The 19,943-nt window shown below is 40.8% G+C and overlaps 1 protein-coding gene across 6 annotated transcripts in view; it reads right to left on the bottom strand.

Moving 5' to 3' along the window:
* Positions 1-13,314: 13,314 nt before the first annotated feature.
* The window catches only part of LOC135107986 (solute carrier family 12 member 3-like), a 103,831-nt gene continuing 97,202 nt past the window's right edge, over positions 13,315-19,943 (bottom strand). For all 6 annotated transcript variants that reach the window (XM_064018492.1, XM_064018494.1, XM_064018495.1 and 3 more), the window contains 5 exons: positions 18,151-18,347; positions 17,596-17,747; positions 16,818-16,972; positions 16,317-16,428; positions 13,315-15,790 (listed from right to left, as the gene is read on the bottom strand). In XM_064018492.1, coding sequence (XP_063874562.1) covers positions 15,655-15,790; positions 16,317-16,428; positions 16,818-16,972; positions 17,596-17,747; positions 18,151-18,347 — 752 coding nt within the window. In that variant the 3' untranslated portion in view covers positions 13,315-15,654. The remainder of the gene's footprint in view (positions 15,791-16,316; positions 16,429-16,817; positions 16,973-17,595; positions 17,748-18,150; positions 18,348-19,943) is intronic.

Here is a 19,943-nt window from a genome sequence, read left to right as displayed (position 1 = left end):
ATTTTTGCTTACTGCCCAAAGAAAAATTATGATGTAAATATTTAGGAGTTGGCTACTAGGCTTGGAACCAGGAGGGACGACGGTGGCTGGTGATAGCAGCCCCACGTTTTCCATAGTTTTCTCAAAGGATAATAATCAGTATTACAATAGTAGTAGTAGTAATAGCAGTACCTAGTAGTAGTTCCCGAAGAGCCATGCAAGAATTTAACGACCTGTTATTGTTAAGTTATGCTTTAAATTTTGTTATCCTTCTGTTTATCATCAGTATCATTCTCTGTTACTCATTTTCTGTTAAGCGAAAAAGAGAAAAAAATTAAATAAAACAATAATTCCCACTCAAATACATGAATATATATATACGATACCCGAATAAACCAGATAAAACGAAAAAAAAGAAAGAAATAAAAACCTAAACCAGGCAAACTCTTCTACCGCTGAAAAGAAGAAAACGAGCATCAGGTTCTCCCTCTTCAAGTCTTTAAGGGGAAACTGAAGCACGATTCCCGAAGCTAAAGTTTTCACGGTCACGGTATTTTAAGGAGATCGCTGCGGAGGGGAGCTAATTCGGCCAGTCATTAGGGCAACGTCAGGAGTTTGCGGGGAGCCCTCGAGGGAGACTTAAAGAGCGTGGATGTTGCACCAGGGAGGGAAAATGTGAGGGAGTGAGAGGGGAAGATAGAGCAAGAGAGAGAGAGAGAGAGAGAGAGAGAGAGAGAGAGAGAGAGAGAGAGAGAGAGAGAGAGAGAGAGAGAGAGAATCAAATAACTAACTAACAAATAAACAAGCTAGCCAATTAAAAAAAAAAACAGACAGACAGACAGACTAATGAAAAGACAGAACAATGCAGAATGGAGGTGAAAAAAAAAAAAAAGTTGCCAGCGGTGAAAGAAAACGGCTAAAATTTAGAAAAGAGATAAAAAGAAAAAAAAATACAGAAAGCCACAAGGTTTCCTTCCATTTAGATTTCTATGAATAAAATAAATAAATAAATAAATAAATAAATAGAAAGCAGCATTCGTATAATCCACCTCTCACTCACTCTCACTCTCTCACTTTCTCGCTCACACACAGAACCTCATCCCTTTCCCCCTTCCTTCTTCTCTCACTCTTCATCTTCCTCCAAACGCATCTCAGTTCCTCTCTTACGCCCTCCTCCTCCTCCTCCTCTTCCTCCTCTCGTGGTGTGACAAACAAGGCAAACAAAGGGAACAAGTCAGCAGCGACATCCTGCCAAGCAAACACTCCGCTGCCGCCCACAAATTGATTACCAATACTGTGTGTGTGTGTGTGTGTGTGTGTGTGTGTGTGTGTGTCTCGTGGGTGACTTCCTATGGGTGTGTCTGAAGTTAATTTAGGATTCATCTCAGCTTGTTTGCTCTCTTAAAAGTTCAAAATTTCCCCTTTTCTGTCTTCTACTTAAAGGACGGAATATTTATTTTCCTTTAAGTAACTATTTCTTCTCAGTCATCCACTTAAAGGAACTAAATGTTTTCCATTCAACCTTCTGCTTAAAAGATAAAACATTTCCCTCAGTGTTCTACTTAAAAGGACAAAAAAAAAAAATGTTTTCTCTCACTCGTGTACTTAAAAACTCGTTTTTCCTCACTCGTTTACTTAGATAACTAAATATTCCCCCTGCACTTTACTTAAAAAAAAAATCTCATCACTGGACAAAAAAATTCTTCCTACTTAACCTACGCCCCCACAATTTTTTTTTTAAATACATAGCTCATTCACTACCTGACTAAATAGATAGGTAAATAAACAATCAAATGAATAAATAAACAGAGAACTAACTAACTAACTCTCCATCAGAGCTGAGGCGGAACTTTCTGTTATGCGGCGCTGCGAAAGTTATTAGTGCCTGTGTTGATTTTATATTAATGATTGCAAACAGCGACACGAAATCACAATTAATGGTGTAAATGTTATGCAAACGCTTCATCACGCCTTCCGCCTTGTCTTTGTTTATTGTTCACTCATTCCTTCTTTACCTTTTTTTCCCATTTATCAGTATTTTCTCTTTCCTTCCTTCCCTGCCTCCCTTTCTCTCTCTCTTCCTAACAGTCTTCCATTCTTCCCTATTTCCTTACTCTTCCAAAATGCTGAGTGAGTTGAGGGATGAAGGAGAATAAGAGATAAGGCAGGTTAGGTTAGGTTAGGTTAGGTTACGTTAGGTTAGGTTAGGTTAGGCTACGTTAGGTTAGGTTAGGTTAGGTTTCGTTAGGTTAGGTTACGTTAGGTTAGGTTAGGTTAGGTTACGTTAGGTTAGGTTACGTTAGGTTAGGTTAAGTTAGGTTAGGTTAGGTTACGTTAGGTTTGGTTAGGTTAGATTAGGTTAAGAGTTGAGGGATGAAGGAGAATAAGGGATGAGGCAGAATCGGATATGAAAGGAATCTGGAAATGAAGGAGAAAGGATTCGATAAAGGAAGATAAAATAAATACATAACATAATAATAAAGATAAATGCAAAATAATGAAGAAAAATAGGCGAACGAGAGAGAGAGAGAGAGAGAGAGAGAGAGAGAGAGAGAGAGAGAGAGAGAGAGAGAGAGAGAGAGAGAGAGAGAGAGAGAGAGAGAGTACACGCCTTGTTATCCTAAAAATAATCTTTTGCATCCTAAAATAGTTTAATTATTCACTATCATAAAAAAAATCCTTTCCCTTTAGTATCCTTTGGTATCCTATGCACATCCCATCCTTCCCTTCCCCACACCTGTCCATTATTATTAACTCCACCTGTATTCCCTCTTTCTTCCATCCCATAACCCACTCAATAAGCGCTTCTGTCCACCCCTCCCTCTCTCTTTCCCCTTCGGTTCCTCCCACTGCCCTCTTGTCACGTAAATTATCATCACAACAAGTCACTTCCCCTCCAGTGCTCAGGTGGGCCGGGTACGCCACTCAGGTGATGCTGCTCAGCCCACACCTCACCTGTCCCCTCACCTGCCTCAAATCCCTCAGGTGCATAAAGAGGAGGTGGTTAGTGCAAGTTTGTGCATGACCTTTTAAAAATTTGCCCTCTGAAGCTGTGGTAAATTCTACATACACGCAATACTGTACATATAACACAAACACACACATGCTCTCAACGCACACACACATGCACGAACGTTTACATTATCTCTCTTTTCACATGCACAGGAGAAGACTTTGCACGCGAGTTGTATTACTGAGAAACTATTAGTGACAATTATCCGGTGTGAGACTTCTCGTGGGAAAAGCTTAGAGGAGGAGCGAATGCCTGGTAGCGCCAATTACTGCTAAGCTGCCTGCCTCCCTGCCTGCCTGTGTGTGTGTGTGTGGGTGGGTGGGTGGGTGAGTGGGTGTGGTGAGGGAAGATGGTTGAGTGGGTGTGGTTTGTATGGAGCAAGCTACGTTTACCTTACACACACACACACACACACACACACACACACTTCCCTCCTCTCCTACACACACAGACATTACCTTACACCATTCAACACCAACGTACACTAGAATACACAAATGTACACATAAAACTAACACCTTAGAAATACACACACACACATACTCGTACACACACACAACACCCCCACCCCCACACACAAAACCCTCCATTTACCATCCCATCCCACACACACACACACACACACACACACACACACACACACACACACACACACACACATCACTCCCTTCCCTTCTCCCTCTCGACACACGCGTCTCATACCCTGCCTGGCACACTTCCAAGGGCCTCTCCTGCAGCTTACTGAGGCGCCAGGGTCATCATGTTCTGAGGCTCCCATCACGCAGGTTCATTTGACGCCTCTCTTTCAGATTCCAGGGTTTTCGAGAGGGCGGGAAAGGAAAGATAGAAACGAGAGAGTGAAGAAGATTGGCTGGTTGAATGAAGGAACGGTGGAAAGGAAGGGTGTTTGGGGATGAAGGAAGGGTACAAGGAATGGTGCTTAAGGGAATGAAGGAAGGGAAAAGAAGGCAAAGTGTGATGAAGGAAGGGTAAAGGAGAAATACAGGAAATAAGGGAAAAAAAGGGAAGAGATGGAGGAAGGGAAGATAAAGGATGGATAGATGGATGAAGGGAGAGAGAGAGAGGAGAAGGTTGGCTGGAGGAAAGAAGGAAAAGGAGGATGAGGAGAACGAAAGGACAGCTGGGGAGACGAAGGAAGGGAGAAGAGAAGTGAATAAAAAGAAAAGAAATCTAATTGGAGGGCTAAATGGAAGAAGGGTTAAAGCAGAATTGAAGGGAAAGGAGAAAGGAAGAAGGAAAGGAAAAGAGAGCAGGGTGGAAAGGAAAGACCGAGGAAGGGATAAAGGAGAGGAGGGAAAAGAGGGAAGCAATGAACGGAGGGAAATGAAGATTGGGTCCTAATGGGTTTGAAAAATGAAAACGATGCCACGGAATTTATCAGTTTGCCCTTCACGCGTCGCAGAAACAGACGCGCTGCTCCGTCTTGCTCCGCCAGTAGGGAAGACAGAGCTAATACGAAAAGCAACGATGATGAGACCAGGGAGGATACGAAAAGAAGGAAAACCCAAGAGAGAGAAAAAGAAAAAAAGCTGATATTGGGCAAAAAGATATATAGTAAAATGTCTCTGCCATAAAAGAAAGTACAAATATGAAGAACAGCGGTGATAAAACAAGAGAAGATATACAAGAACGGAAGACCCAAGAGAGAAAAAAATTAATTCAGGGCGAAAAAAATAAAGATAATAAAAAAAAAAGATCCCTGCCATAAAAGAAAGACTATAAATACGAAGAACAACGGTGATGAAGCAAGGGAGGATAAGCAAGGAAAGAAGACCCAAGACAAAAAAAATAAATAAATAATTAATGGTGAAGAAAATAAATGAAAATTAAAAAGTGCCCTCTAATGGTCTCTATAATAAAAAAGATAACAAAAAATCTTGCTAATTATGAACGATAAGTGAATAAAAATTGTATAATTTAATAGAATTAGTGAATGGAACAAACGAGAGCATAAATATCTAATAAATAAACAAATAACTGAACAATGAACGCGTGAACAATGAGCAGGTGAACAGAGCAACGCAAACAAAATTAACTAACACAACTCTAATAAATGAACAATAAACATGGACAATGAACAAGTGAACCGAACATATTACGTGAACAAAATAAACTAACTCAAATCACCCAACAACACCCTAACGACCTAACAACGTAATGGTCTCGTCACTGCACAAACAAGCCTTTTCACAACTCTAATTCTAATTCTTATTGCTATATTTCGAGTATCACAGAACCACGGAGAGCCAGAAAACCGGGGAATCACCGCAGCTCGCCTATTAGTGGGGCTTCCATTGCAAGGCTGCGCTGAGAGGCTGACGGGACCCGGAGAAGGAAAACCTGGCCATTATAAACATATTACTCGCCAGTGCCGCGGCCAAGACCTACTTCGCCTCCGTCGGTGCCTCCCACTTGGTGTCAATTAGCACTCAGCTCCTCGTGGTGTGTGAGTTTTGTGTTGTTGTATTGATGTTAATATTAGTGTGATCCTGAGTGCAGTTTTCATTCAGGGTTTGATTATAAAGGTTTGTCAACGCTTCCACTAACTAACAAGCAAACTAACTATTCACCTAACCAGATAAATCAATTAATAAATTAGCAAATAAAATATTATTATTATTATTATTATTATTGTTGTTATTATTATTATTATTATTATTATTGTTACTATTATCAATATTATTACAAAGTGAGGGCAAGCTTCTTTCTGTATTCATTTAAATCATTATGCCTTTATACTGAATGAAAACGAACAAGAATAAATTAGCTACTTTACATTACATTATCATCATTATTACTATTATTATTATTATTATTATTATTATTATTATTATTATTATTATTATAAAGTGAGGACATACCATTTTCTTTTTTGTGCACGTTTAAGTCATTATCCCTTATTGATGAATTAAAACGAACAAAAAGAAAAAAAGAAAAATCAAAATTATCCCCATAAAGTGAAAAAGTGTGTCAGTCTGGTCGCCAGAGGACAGCACCAGGATTTCTTTAAACTCTCATCTTTATCATTCCCTTAAAAACCCGACCACCGAGGCGGCCACAGCGACTCCCGGCCCGACGAGGCTGAAAAAAGCGTCCCTCGCCACGCTCCCGACACCGCGAGGGGAAAGGCAGCCCACGCGGAGGAAACACAAGGGAAAAAACACACATCAGTTATTCATATTCCTCAAGGCCCTTTATCACTGGGCTTCCTGGGAATGTGACCAGTATTCAGAGACACTTTGCTCTCTCACTGCGACTATTTTCAAAGGCCACAAAGATGATTAGCCGGGTTCTCAAGACTGTTTTTCCTTTTAATAACGTAGAAATTTTGTCAATCTATTACTAGGACCATAAAAACATCCTTAAAAAAACCTTGTAGCTTCAACTAGAGCCTTTTGAAAGTAGTGGAGGGGCAGCACAGAAGTGTTTCAGAATTTAGGTTCTTTTATATGTGTGAGTGTGTGTGTGTGTGTGTGTGTGTGTGTCATCTAGGGAACAGAAGCGCGGGAAAAGAAAATGGGAGGCGGTGGCGGCGGCATCCTCGGCGTCGCAAAGAGAGTGTGTCGGGTGATGCCGGGAGACAGAGGCCAGTGAAGCGTCTCAGCCTTCCACACTGCTAATGGAGCCTCCAGATCTCCGCCACCACCCGACACCAGGCGCCCACAGGAGTCACCCACTCTCCGCCACCCTCTCGCCCCCCTCGCCCCGCCGCCGTCTGCCTTCCCGCTGTGTTACCGATATGAACTACACAGAACAAACGAATAACGAAAATACGAAGCGTCCCTTGGTCTTGACTGTTCTCTAAATAAGACCACGAGAACACGCCACCCTCACCTTCACTGTCTGCCTTCCTAGCGGTGTTGCTGATATGAACCATAAAGAACACACAGAACACAAAATATTAGTATGAGAACAATATGAAGTGCTCTTGATTTTAATACTTTGTTCTCTAAAAGGCAAACAAATAATAAGTTAAAAAAGAACGCCGCTGCCTGGCTCCCATCTGGTGTTGCTGATATGAACCTCACAGAACTCAAGGAAAGAGAACACGCATCTTAGGAAACATTACGAAGTGCTCCCGATCTTAATTATCATTGTTCTCTCTCTCTCTTGAAAAAAAAAACGGGGAACAAGCACGCTACCCTCACCTCCACCGCCTGAACCACCAAGAACACACAAACAACAGAAAAAAAAAAAACATACGATTAACAAAACATAAAAAAAATAGAAAATAAACAAATAAATAAAGAAAGAAAGAAAAGAAAAAAAAACAAGATTACCAAACCCACAACACCAAACATACACTAACACACAAAGTCAACGGTCCCACCTGACGTACCCCTTCTGCGTGAGTGTGAGTCTTCAAGGGCAAAGCCTCCTACTACAGATCTCCAGCAACCCCGTCGGGAGGAGTTTAGCGGATGTCGAGGACTCAGTGACGAGGAAGCGGCGCTCGGGTGGATTAGCGCATACAAGATTACGGGAGGGTGTTACGGGAATACAGGGACCGGAGACGCTTGACTGATTATTCCCGTGAGTTAAGTTAGTGATGCCGTCTTATTGTGTCCCTGTGAATGAGATGCTGCTGGGAGGGAGGAAGGGACGAAGGGAGGGAAGAAAGTAGGGCGGTGCATGAGGGTGTGGTGAACGAAGACAGGAGAGACAGATAGATTAGAGGCATAGATAGACAGACAGTGTTGACGGGTGAACAGATAGACAGATAGACGTGTTGACAGGCTGATAGATGAAACTGCTGATAAAGTAATAGATGGAAAGATAAGCTTATTGACATTCATAGACGTTTTGCCCGACGAATAGATGGATAGCTAGAGGCATAGACGGATAGACAGACAGATGGACAGATAGATGTGTACACGAATGGATAAATGGATAAACAGACGCATCAATGGACAGATAGACGCGTTAACAGATTGACAGACAGAAGGACATGTTGGCGCACGAATATAAAGACAAATGCACAGAGAGACAAACAAACTAACCGACAGATAAAAGGATGAATAGACAGATGGGGTATATATTGACGAACGGACATACGGACAGAGGAACCAATATTCACAACTACCCACACAGGAGGAGAAGGAGGAGGAGGAGGAGGAGGTTATGAAGGCATGTCAAGGGGAGGTTCGGGAGGCTGGCATCACCTCTTCAGCCATTTTTCACGAGTCTATAAAAGTGTGATGAAATACTTGGTCGTTTAGAGGATGCAACACCTTATAACTCTCTCTCTCTCTCTCTCTCTCTCTCTCTCTCTCTCTCTCTCTCTCTCTCTCTCTCTCTCTCTCTCTGGGTTTTCCTTTATTTCTTTCATCTCTAATTTCTGCTCAGCTTGTTTTCTTCAATATATATATTCTCTCTCTCTCTCTCTCTCTCTCTCTCTCTCTCTCTCTCTCTCTCTCTCTCTCTCTCTCTCTCTCTCTCTCTCTCTCTCTCTCTCTCTCTCTCTCTCTCTCTCTCTCTCTCTCTCTAATCACCCATCAACTAATTATCCTTTCCTTCCTTCCCAAACCATCATACCATACCCTCCCTTATCTTCTTTCTCCTCCTCCTCCTCCTCCTCTTCCTCCTCCTCATGCACTCTCACGCCTCTCCTTCCCCTCCTCCCCTGTGACTCCTCCGCCCCTGAAGCGCCGGAGGATGTCCGGGAAATTGTGTTTGACCTTCGCAGGGCTATGAAAGGCGTGTGGCAGCTTGAGTCATCTGAATATCAATAAGAAAGTCAGCGCCGATAGGAGAAAAGAGCCCAAGGTTGTAGATCGTGCTAAATTAAAAGAGAGGGCAGGGTGGGAAATGTATGTATATATTCTGTTTTATTTTTGCTGGGCTTGTCTGGGTGTGTCGGGGAGTGAAAGGGAAATAGACCTACCATATTCTGAAACACTTCTGCGCCTCACCTCCACTATCAAAAGGCTCTGCTAGTTGAAGTGACACGGGTTTTTTACGAGTGTGTATACAATTCTAGTGACAGGTTGATAAGATTTCTATATTATTTACGGGATAAACACTCTTGAGAATACGGCTAATAGTCTCTGTGGCCTTGGAAACTAGTTGCAGGGAGAGAGCAAAGCGTTTCTGAATACGAGCGAGTCAGAGAGAGAGAGAGAGAGAGAGAGGAAAGAAAGGAAAGTGACGGAGAGCCTGCGCACACACACACACACACACACACACACACACACAGTCTTTCCTGACCAGGGGGGGTGGGGTGTGCGGTGTGTGAGGTCAGTCTTACCAAGTGATCGGCAATTATGATCTCTGAGTTCACAATGAAAGGGTTAACAGCTTGTGGTTGCGAGTCCGTTCGTGATCAGGCCTTGGTGAATTACACACACACACACACACACACATACACACACACACACACACACACACACACACACACACACACACACACACACACACACACACACACACACACACACACACACACACACACACTTCCGCCCGTCACACCCTGTCCCCTCGCATCACACACACACTCCACGCAAAAGACAAACTCGAGTCACACACATAAATCTCCTGCCAACGCGAGCAAATGGCAGAATTTCAGTGTTTTCAGCTTCCAGGAGCCAAGAAAACTGCCGGTTGGCGTTTGTTCTTCCTTTGTGTTCCTTTATGTATCTAATGGAAGACTAAAGACTCCCTCGTGTTGTTAGTTGAACGTTTCAATGGACTATATTCTGAATCACTTCGGCGCCACACCTCTACTAATTTAAAAAGGCTCTAGTTCAATTTACAGTATTTTTTTTTCTTTTTATGGTTCTAGCGATAGATTAAGTGTTTCTACATTATTAACAGGAGAAACACTCATGAGAACCCGACTAATCATCTCTGTGGCCTTTGAAAAATAGTCGTGATGTGAGAGCAAAGGGTTTCTGAATACAGGACTAATACCTCATCTTCATTGCGTTTAACAGGCTGTAGTAGAGATAAGGAGGATTTTCCAAGTGTTTTCATGATCCTAGTGATAGTTTAACAAGGATTCTACACCAACAAAGGGAAAAACACACAAGATAACCTGACTTACCATCTCTGTGGCCTTTGAAAATAGTCCTAGTGGGAGAACAAAGCGACTGAGAATACTGACCTAAATCTCTCGTAACTGGAGTGATTCCCGCGTGTATGTGTGTGTGTGTGTGTGTGTGTGTGTGTGTGTGTGTGTGTGTGTGTGTGTGACGTCCGCCTATTACTCTCACCCCGTAACTCTCCCTCTTCGCTCTCACCTCCAGCCAGCATCCCTCAGGACCATTTGTTGCCAATTTAGTGTCGGGTGCTGTTTTCCCTCCTGTGTCATCCATCACTGGTTGGTCTGCACACGTTTCCTCCTCCTGCTGCTGCTCCTCTTTCCATTCCTGTCTCCTTCGTCCCTCATCTCTTCTTCCCCTTGCTTCTCTTCATTTCCCATTCAATCCGCACCTCCTCTTGTTCCTCTTTGTCCTTCCCTTCCTGTCCCTTTCATCCCTCGCCTCCTCTTGTTCCTCCTCCTTTTTCCCTTCCTGTCCCCTCACCCTCTCGCCTTTTCTTGTTCCTCTTCCTCCTCCTCCTTTCCTTCATGTCCCCTTCACTCCCTCTCCTCGTCTTCTTCTTCCTCCTCCTTCCATTTCTGTCCCTTTCACTGCTCAGTCTCCTCCTGCTCCTCCTCCTCCTCCTTCCCTCCCTGTCTCCTTCGCCTTCCCTAACCCGACCCGCCGCCTCGCTGGAAACAACAAGACTTACACCTCACATATATATCTGTCTTTTTTTTTATCTCTGAAATTTAACACGTAGCTACATGTCACCGAAATGGGACGTCAGAGAGTGGCGAGCCAAAACCCTAGAGGTCCCTGTGTCTGTGTGTGGTGTGTGATTGAAACGTTACAGGCGCCTCACCGTAAACGTTTCTGTCTTGTCTCGCCTGCACTGCCAATGATAGTATGACACGTTTTTAGGCCCATGTTCAGAAATGCTTTGCTTTTTTTTTTCTCTTTCATCTTATTGGTTGTCTTCTTTTTTTTTTTTTTACCTTTTTTTCTTCGTTTTTTTTTCTTTCCTCCTTGCATTTCATTTAATCTTTTTTTTCTTTTTCTTTTTTAGTCTTTTTTACTTTTCGTGTGTTTGTGTATATTTGTCTGTCTGTTCCTCTCTCTCTCTCTCTCTCTCTCTCTCTCTCTCCCTGAATTGGAAAATCGGTTTCTGGACCACATAGCCACAGGGAAGCCCCCTTAAAAAACCCGTGTCACTTCATCTAAAGCCTTTGAACTGTAGTGGAGGTGCAGCGCAGAAATATTTCAGAATATGATTCATCACTATGACATAAGCAGGGACAAATTAACCCTTTTACTCTTAATTACCGGGTCCTTGAATAACAGACCGCTCTGAGACATTTCTTTAAATCCACAACCAACGCTAAACACGATACTGGCTAGGCGTTGGGGAAAAAAATCTATTCTTCTAGTTTTCCCCTTTTTCTTTCTTGTAAATGTTGTTGTTATTTTCATTTATTTATCTTATTTATTTATTTTGTTTTATTTTATTTTATTTTATTTTATTTTTTATTTATTTATTTTTTTTTTGCAGGTGAATTATCGCATAAGACAGCAGAAAGGTTAATTAAATGGCAAAGGTTAGCAAAGGTTCCCGTGCCAAAAAAAATGAACAAGGGATAATAACTGAGGAATATAATGTTAGGTATTTCCAAGTCACGTTTCTCGCTTATATTTCCTGATTAAACCTGTCATTAACGAAATGTCAGTGGGAGGAGAGAGAGAGAGAGAGAGAGAGAGAGAGAGAGAGAGAGAGAGAGAGAGAGAGAGAGAGCAGAAAGGGGAGTGAGATTAGCATGTATCCCTGCACGTGGTAAAGGGCAAATAATTATCACGTTTCACATTAGCAGCGAAAAAGAAAAAAATGAATGAAATATAAAAGGTAGAGTTGAGTTCAAAATGCTCTTTGAAAGGCCTCCGTGAATAATAATAATTTTGCAAACTTGTTCACTTCACTCCCGGGCCGAGATGTGAATGGTGACTCTCTCTCTCTCTCTCTCTCTCTCTCTCTCTCTCTCTCTCTCTCTCTCTCTCTCTCTGACCTGTGTTTTACGAACTTAGAGAGAGAGAGAGAGAGAGAGAGAGAGAGGGAGAGAGAGAGACTCTCCCAAAGAACCTCGAACCACGCAGGCACTCTCCCCTTCAGGCACTCCTTGTTACACTCCCCTCTCCCAATCATTGCCCTTACTCCTCACTTCTGCATTGACCATAACATATCCAATGATTATGTTTACCACTCTCTCTCTCTCTCCCTCTCTCTTAACTGGCGAGTGAACGAGGAACGACCTAACTACTCTTCGGCAATTAAAGGAGCTAACCATCCCATCTCTTGTTCCCTGCGCGCCTTTCTCTCTCCACCGAAGCCTAAATAAAGCAAGGAAGATTATCACTCTCTAGCTTCCTTGGACCACACTGACCAGACCCTAATACCCATTCAGATGTTCATTCTTCCCCACGAATAAAAAAATAAATAAATAAATAATAATAATAATAATAATAATAATAATAATAATAATAATAACAATAATAATGATAATAATAATAAAATATAAAAATATGTATAATAATAAATAAAACTAAACTATTTTGACAATGTAGAAAAGTGATGATCCTCAGGTAAAAAATAATTAAATAACAGACACTTGTTGCGGTTTCATCACTCAAGCTTATTTATACCAGTTTTCTCAATAGCAACTGATAAGCCGTGGGTGTATTGCAACAGCTTGTTTACTAATGCATACTAACAAATACACCTCTATTTTGACTACTCGCCTTTCAGATCCTTGCGGGAATCCGTGTAGCTTGTCTGGGGCCTATTCTTCTCTCTTCCCGCGGTAATTACAAGTGAACACAGTGCTACGTGACAGGCAGCACATGAGTACCCGCACCTGTTTTGTTTACTTATTACATGCGCTGCTTGATGCGCCCTGGGCCATATGAGGAATGAGGGACGGTAGTGGTGGTGGTGGTGGTCTCACGCGCTAGATTTTCAATGGAGCTTCCTTTATTTATTTATTTATCTTTTTTAGATCGATTGATTTCATCTTTATCATGATTTTTTTTTTCATTTGTTTATATGATTACCTATTTATACTTTAGTGTCTTTCTTATTGGTTATTTTCTTCTTGCAAGTTGTACTATTTTGTGACACTATACACACACGCACACACACACACACATACACACAAACACACTGACATCTATGGAGTCATTGACATTAACTTCTTTATCTTTCAATATTTTGTGACAAGAAAATGTAAGCTATTTTTCAAAAATATAATTTATTTGGTTAGCACTGCCTAACAATTTACATTCACCAAATGCAGCAACTCTTCTTTGTAGTTTAACTAAAGTATTAAGCCTCAAATAATTTAAGTAATGAAAAGATATGCAAGTTGATTAAAACTTATATTTAAGAAGTAAACAGACTTCGTCTTTCTATTACAAATTAAACTGTCTTTTTATTGTGTAAGTTCTTTAGGAAATAATAATGATAATAATAATAATAATAATACAGGATCAGTGTTAACAAGAGCCCAGCCCACCTAAGACGAACCAAATTAATAACTACAGTCAATGGAGGACAAATCCACATTAATGAAAAACATGACAGTTAGCAAACACTTCAACATATTAATATAAAACAAAGTAACTCTAGACGATTCAACTTGGGAAGGATGAACCATTCCAGACAGAAACCTTCCCCTCTCTGGCCGCCCCCTTAAAACTGGGGGGGGACCAGAGGAGGGGAGCCTTCCTGTTCGGCCGATACAAATAACCCTGCGTAATGACAATGTTCTAGAGATCCAACAACAAGGAGAAACATTTCCCTGATCATTCATCACAGAATCAAAGGCACCTTCTCTGACATGACAGAACCTTGTACTAATAAGGCTCACCTATCGCTACAGCTTGGTTCGTAGTTATATCCGCATTCACAGCTGTATTCGTATATTTGGGGCGTGGCGGCAAGACAGTGTGGTGTGCGTGCCGTGCCAGGCTGCCAAGGTGCTGGCAGTGGAGAGGAATGTGGAGCATGGCACACCATGCCTCTGTGATGCAGGGTGAGGCACTGCACTCCCTGGCAGCCCAGTGCTGGCGCTGCCTCGCCGCGGCACTGCTCACTGTATCACAGAATATACTAACCACAGATGATAAGTGTTATACAAATTCTCTGTTTCAGAAAAAGGAAGAAATATAACTTCATGATATTTTCCAAAAACTTTTGTGCATTTCTCCTGTTTTTTCATTTTTTTACAAACTTAAAGTAAAACCCCTAAATTTATTGAATCTGTAATAAAACATGTTGAATGCTACATACGTACACTAGCAAGGTCAATGAAATAAATGATTCGTAACAATTATATGAAATATTTACAAGATTCTGCATTACTGGGACATTATAAAGATCAACACCACCTAGGTAAATCCCACTGAGTCCAGAAAAATATGCATGTTCCTGCACTGACCTCATACTACAAGCACAAGCTAAATATGATGAGTCACTCTAACCATGTTTGGCATCACTCTTACTCACCACTTTGAGTTCAGGCACAGAATGACACTGGTGTTGCTCAAGGCAATGGAAAATAAAGTGTACAACCTCAGAACCAATGCATTTTTCCTCTTTAGAAGTGACAGCAAACTATATTTTTAACTTTTATCTTTTATATTTTTATTTTGTGTTTATTGCAATGCATATAATTGATCACTACCTGTTTACCTTTTACAGTCTGCCTCCAATTTGCCAATTTTCATTCTCTTTCAATGTACAAGATATTAAGCTACAACTTACTGTATACCTTACACATTTTTCTCCCATTTTCAGGCAATTAAGAGATAGTTGTTGTATTCATGTTGTATAATACTGTGACCATGAACAGAGAGTGGGGAGCACTGATGCCACTACACGACTCTTCAATTAAGGAATGTTTCAGGTTTACGAAAAGTATGAATACATGTTCCACTTTCCAATTTCAGTACGTGTCTTCACTACAAACAAAACTGAACTATGGGATGATGGTTCGCGCTGCCAGGTGTTCAGAGCCTCACAGTTCACCAACACACCTGGGAACTTAACAGTATTGGCAATTCAAAATCAACTACACTTTTATACACATTAAAAAATAACACTGGTCATTATTTCACTTTTTGTGCCTTGATCTGGTCTGATATGTGCTTCAGATTGTCAAACTTTTGTAATTAAGAATCTTTGTGGGAGTATTTTGGAGAAATCAGAAGACAGTATGAGATGATATGATCTTTCTCACTCATCACTCATGGAATGTACAAAATGAAACGCTAGTAATTTGCTTAAACAGAATTGTGCTAATACTACTAATGACAAATATTGTATATTTGTATTAATGAAGCATTTATAAAAAAAAATTAAAAACTGTTGCATGAACGTATCCCAAAGAGTTCATTTCTAAAAGTCACTCATTCACACACACACACACACACACACACACACACACACACACACACACACTCACACACACAATTTTCTGCGTGTAAAAGACACTGTTATTGTACAAAGCAATCAGCAACATTCATTCACATTTGAACCTTAAAATCCTAATAAAAAAATTTCACATATGTCCATTATGAGTAGAAGGTGAGAACGGAGGTTTGGTTGCCGCGGATGAGGAGGAAGGGAGGCATGTCGCGGGTGAGTGTTTCCAGCCAGGCCATGTACAGTGGGGCTGACACAGACGTCTTGCGGGGCATCGGCAGCGTCCTGGGGAGGGAAAGTCTCGGGTGAGGAAAGACAGCATGGGCCAGATTGCGTCTTGTATCTAGCAGTGTTTCTGCTGTGTGAGTGTGCTTCAAATGTATGGCTGTGTGGTTTAGGAGCCTGTGTAAAGAGTCTTGTATTATTTGTTCGGTGTTCCAAAGTGTGTGTGTGTGTGTGTGTGTGTGTGTGTGTGTGTGTGTGTGTGTGTGTGTGTGTGTGTGTGTGTGTGTGTGTGTGTGTGTGTGTGTGTGTGTGTGTGTGTGTGTGTGTGTAAAAAGCTTCATATGTATTGTACCGAGTCATAATTTTGGAATTTGGAGCCAAACTGCAGAGTGTATCTATCAGCTGTGGGTGAGCAGAAAGATTAAAGGCAGTAAAGGCATTGTTTGTCTTCCTCCACCTGTTACAACTAGTTTCCTGTTACTACTATTCACATTTTACATCATAACCACTTTAACAATTTCAGCCTCATGAACATATTTCAGTAAGAGTTGCTGAGAGAGAAGCAGTCATCACTAGAGATACTTACATCACGACAAGGGAAGAATCTCTGGAGTTTTCAAGTAGCAACTCCCTTAGACGGATGTGGCGATTAGTCTTCTCTCTCTGCCCCAGGAACTCTGCCTCACTGATCATGAGTCCTGTGGGGGAAACAGAATCATTATATATCTTTTTTTTTTGTCAAAGGGGGTACTGGCTAAGGGCAACAAAAAAAGTGCATGAAAAAAGGCCCACTGAGAGTGCAAGTCCCTAAAGAAAGGTCAAAAAGGATCATCTAAAATTGAAGGATAGGAGTCTTGAAACTTCCCTCTTGAAAAGTTTGTCAGAAGCAGGCAGAGATTTCCAGAGTTTACCAGAAAAAAGAATGAATGATTGAGAATGCTGGTTAACTCTTGCATTACAGAAGTGGACAAAGTAGGGATGAGAGAGCACACAAAGTCTTGCACAGTGAGACAGCAGGAAAAGTGGGGGCAAGACATGGAGGATAATGGAATGAAAGGCACATACATGTGAATGTTATGAGTCTTACCGTCATTCTCCTTGTCCACCTCGTCCTTGGTCCTGAAGTCCTCAATCAGCTGGTCAAACTCCATGCGGGAAGACTCGGCAGCCTTCTTGGCCACATCAGGGATGACAATCACATCGCTGTAGTCTATTCTGAACTTGGCGAGCAGGTTGGCCATGCTGTAACACAACACAGAGGCTCAGACCAAATGTCTGTCTAGTATTACCCCATGATAAAACATCAGTTTTCTTTTATCTACACATGAAGTAGAAATTGCTGAATTACTTGACTGTCTGTGTACAAACTCACTAATAAAGTCCCCTCAATCTTTTCAGTACTACAACTTAAGCTTATCTTTATTCTGGAGATCATTGCAAGTTCATATTAAGTTTAAGATCATATTTGTCATAATGGTGCTAAAAATTACCTCCAGTTACTCATTCACTTGTATTATATCTCTATTGACCATTTTCTGACTTTTTAATGAAACTTTTGAATGGCCCCCAAGTACTGACTGGGTAAAACAAAACACTACCACTCAAATTTTATGAAACTTTAGAATTTACTCTAGTACTGACAAGGTGGACCAAAAGAAACACCACCAATTTTATGAAGCTTTAGAATTCACCCTAAGTACTGACAAGGTGAACCAAAACCCTACCACTCCAATTTCATGAAGCTTCAGAATTTGGCCTAGTACTGACAGGGTGAACCAGAACACCACTTCTCTGATTGTACTGATTGTATGAACCTTTAGAATTCCTTCAAGTACAGATAGCATGAACCAAAACACAATCTGTACCTCCTCTGCTCCATGTCCAGCTCATCCTTGCGATTGGCTAGTGCGAACACTCTCAGCTTGCACCCAGACCACTGGGAGCGCGTGGTGAGGATGTAGGGCACCAGCAGCGTCAGGCCACCATCATCATACAGCCACCACACGTCAATGGTGCCCTGGGTAGTGAAAGAATGGTTCTCACATGTGTTTTGTTGAATGCTGTTGTCTATCTGTATTTTTAAAAGCCCCCAAGTTTTCCAAAATGTTATTGTTTACCTGCATTTTTTTAACAGATTCCACAAGTTTTCCTGAATGTTAATCATCATCTATCTATGTGTTTTCTAGTAGAGCCTTAAGTGAAAGAGCAAAAAGAGAAAGAGAAAAAAGGACAGACTATTTATCAGGAAAGGAGGATTAAGCTTCCCACTTTCTAGACAGAGCCAGAGACAGAGAAACAGAAAAGGAGAAAGAGTTTATCAGGAAAGGATGGATTAAGCTTTCCACCTTCTAGACAGACCCAGAAACAAAGAGACAGAAAAAATTAATCTTTATCAGGAAAGTATTGGTTCAGCTTCCCACCTTCTTCTGCTTCCTCTTGAACATGGTGATATTGTTGAGGACATCCTTGCTCAGTTCGGTACCTCCTGGACCTCGGAACAAGTTGGCCATGGAGGTGCGTCGCTTCTTGCTGTTCTCCCCGTTGGCATCCGTCGTGGCTGCCGAGCGCTCTACCTGAGGGGATCCTGGGGGACTCGATGCCTCGCTGTCTGTTCCATCTGTAATTGTAAGGTTCATCTTAGCACAGGATGCCTCAGAATACAAGTTCAGGCCACCACCACAACACCAGAAGCATGCAGGTCTACAACACACACACTCATGATTTAGTGGGCAGGAAATGTAGCTTGTGTAGTATTTAACACAAATGAAGCAAACAGTGACAACACTTATCCATTCATATATCTAGTGCAATGTTTCAGACTTACTTATATAATGCTATTTAAGTGTTATTTCCAGTTTTCTCTAGCATTCGTTGGCTTACTTTAAACATAGATGGGTTTGTTTTACTACACTAGTATTTCAGAAGAATGTAGTATTTATAATTTGTCTTCAACTTGAACTTTTCCAAAACCAAAATGAACTGCACAAATCTGAATATAAAAAACAAAGCACACACATAAAGCAACTCAATAAATTAACAAAAAAAATTGAATTACATTTTTTCAACCCAAAATCTACAAATATATACACTGAAAAAAAAAATACAATGCTAGTCAAGAAATAGAAACTTCTCTTTAAAAAACCTTCTGCTTCCATAGGAAACACTCCCAATATACCACAACCATCCCATGCATCACCTCTCCAGTCACTTCCACACACTCCCACACATTCCACAGTGCCTCTACATCACCACCACTCCCATCTCAACCTTTATCCCTCTACCAGTATTATTTTCTGCCCAAATCTCAACATGAGTGTCTTATGTAATTACTAGTGGTACCAGGTAAGCAGGAGTCTAGTGCAGGTGAGTTAATCGATTAGTAATGTACACCTATTATTTGTTCTGGAAATTAAACTGAAAGGGAAAATATAAATAATAAGAGAGAATAAGGGAAAATTTAACAGCATGATGTACAAAATAAATGAAAATGGAAGTAAAAAGAAAATAATATGAAACTGAAAGGGAAAATATAAATAATGAGAGGATAAAGGAAAGTGTAACTGAATGATGCATAAAATAAATGAAAATGGAAGTAAAAAAGAAAATAATATGAAAATGAAAAAGCAAATATAAATGATAGTAGAGGAAAAGGAAAACATAAATGAACAACACACAACAAAATTGAAAACAAAAGTAGAAAGAAAATAATAGGAATGAAGAGAGATACAGATACACTAAGGAAAAAAAAATAACACGAGAAAAGAAAAATGTAAATGAATGATACACAAATAAATGCAAACAAAAATAAGAAAATAATAGTAATGGAAAGAGACACACAGACACATTCAATAAAAGACACAGAATATTCCCCTTGTTACTGTATTCACATTCATCACCACCACAACTAATGTACCACTCTCACTCTCTCCTCACAAAACTATGCATAATTATCATAAGTTAATAAAAAAACACTCTATCTGAAACTGTAAGGCAAGCAAAACACAAATGCATTCAGGTTTCAATAATGTGTGATTGGAACCTGCAACACTTGACAATAAAGTAATGATCAGAATCTAAGTAACTCTCACATTCACTTCTACTGTACTTTGCTTTACTCTTCAGCCTTAAGTCCTCTTTTAGTGTCAGAGGCATAAAGGCACCCTAATATTACTTGTGACCTGACACCTGCTAGTGCTTCATGTCTTTTACACTT

The sequence above is a fragment of the Scylla paramamosain genome, chromosome 16 (genome assembly GCF_035594125.1).
Source record: "Scylla paramamosain isolate STU-SP2022 chromosome 16, ASM3559412v1, whole genome shotgun sequence".
In the NCBI taxonomy this organism is placed as follows: domain Eukaryota; kingdom Metazoa; phylum Arthropoda; class Malacostraca; order Decapoda; family Portunidae; genus Scylla; species Scylla paramamosain.
Note: the sequence above shows the minus strand (reverse complement) of the source record. Positions and strands in the feature narration are given on the sequence as shown.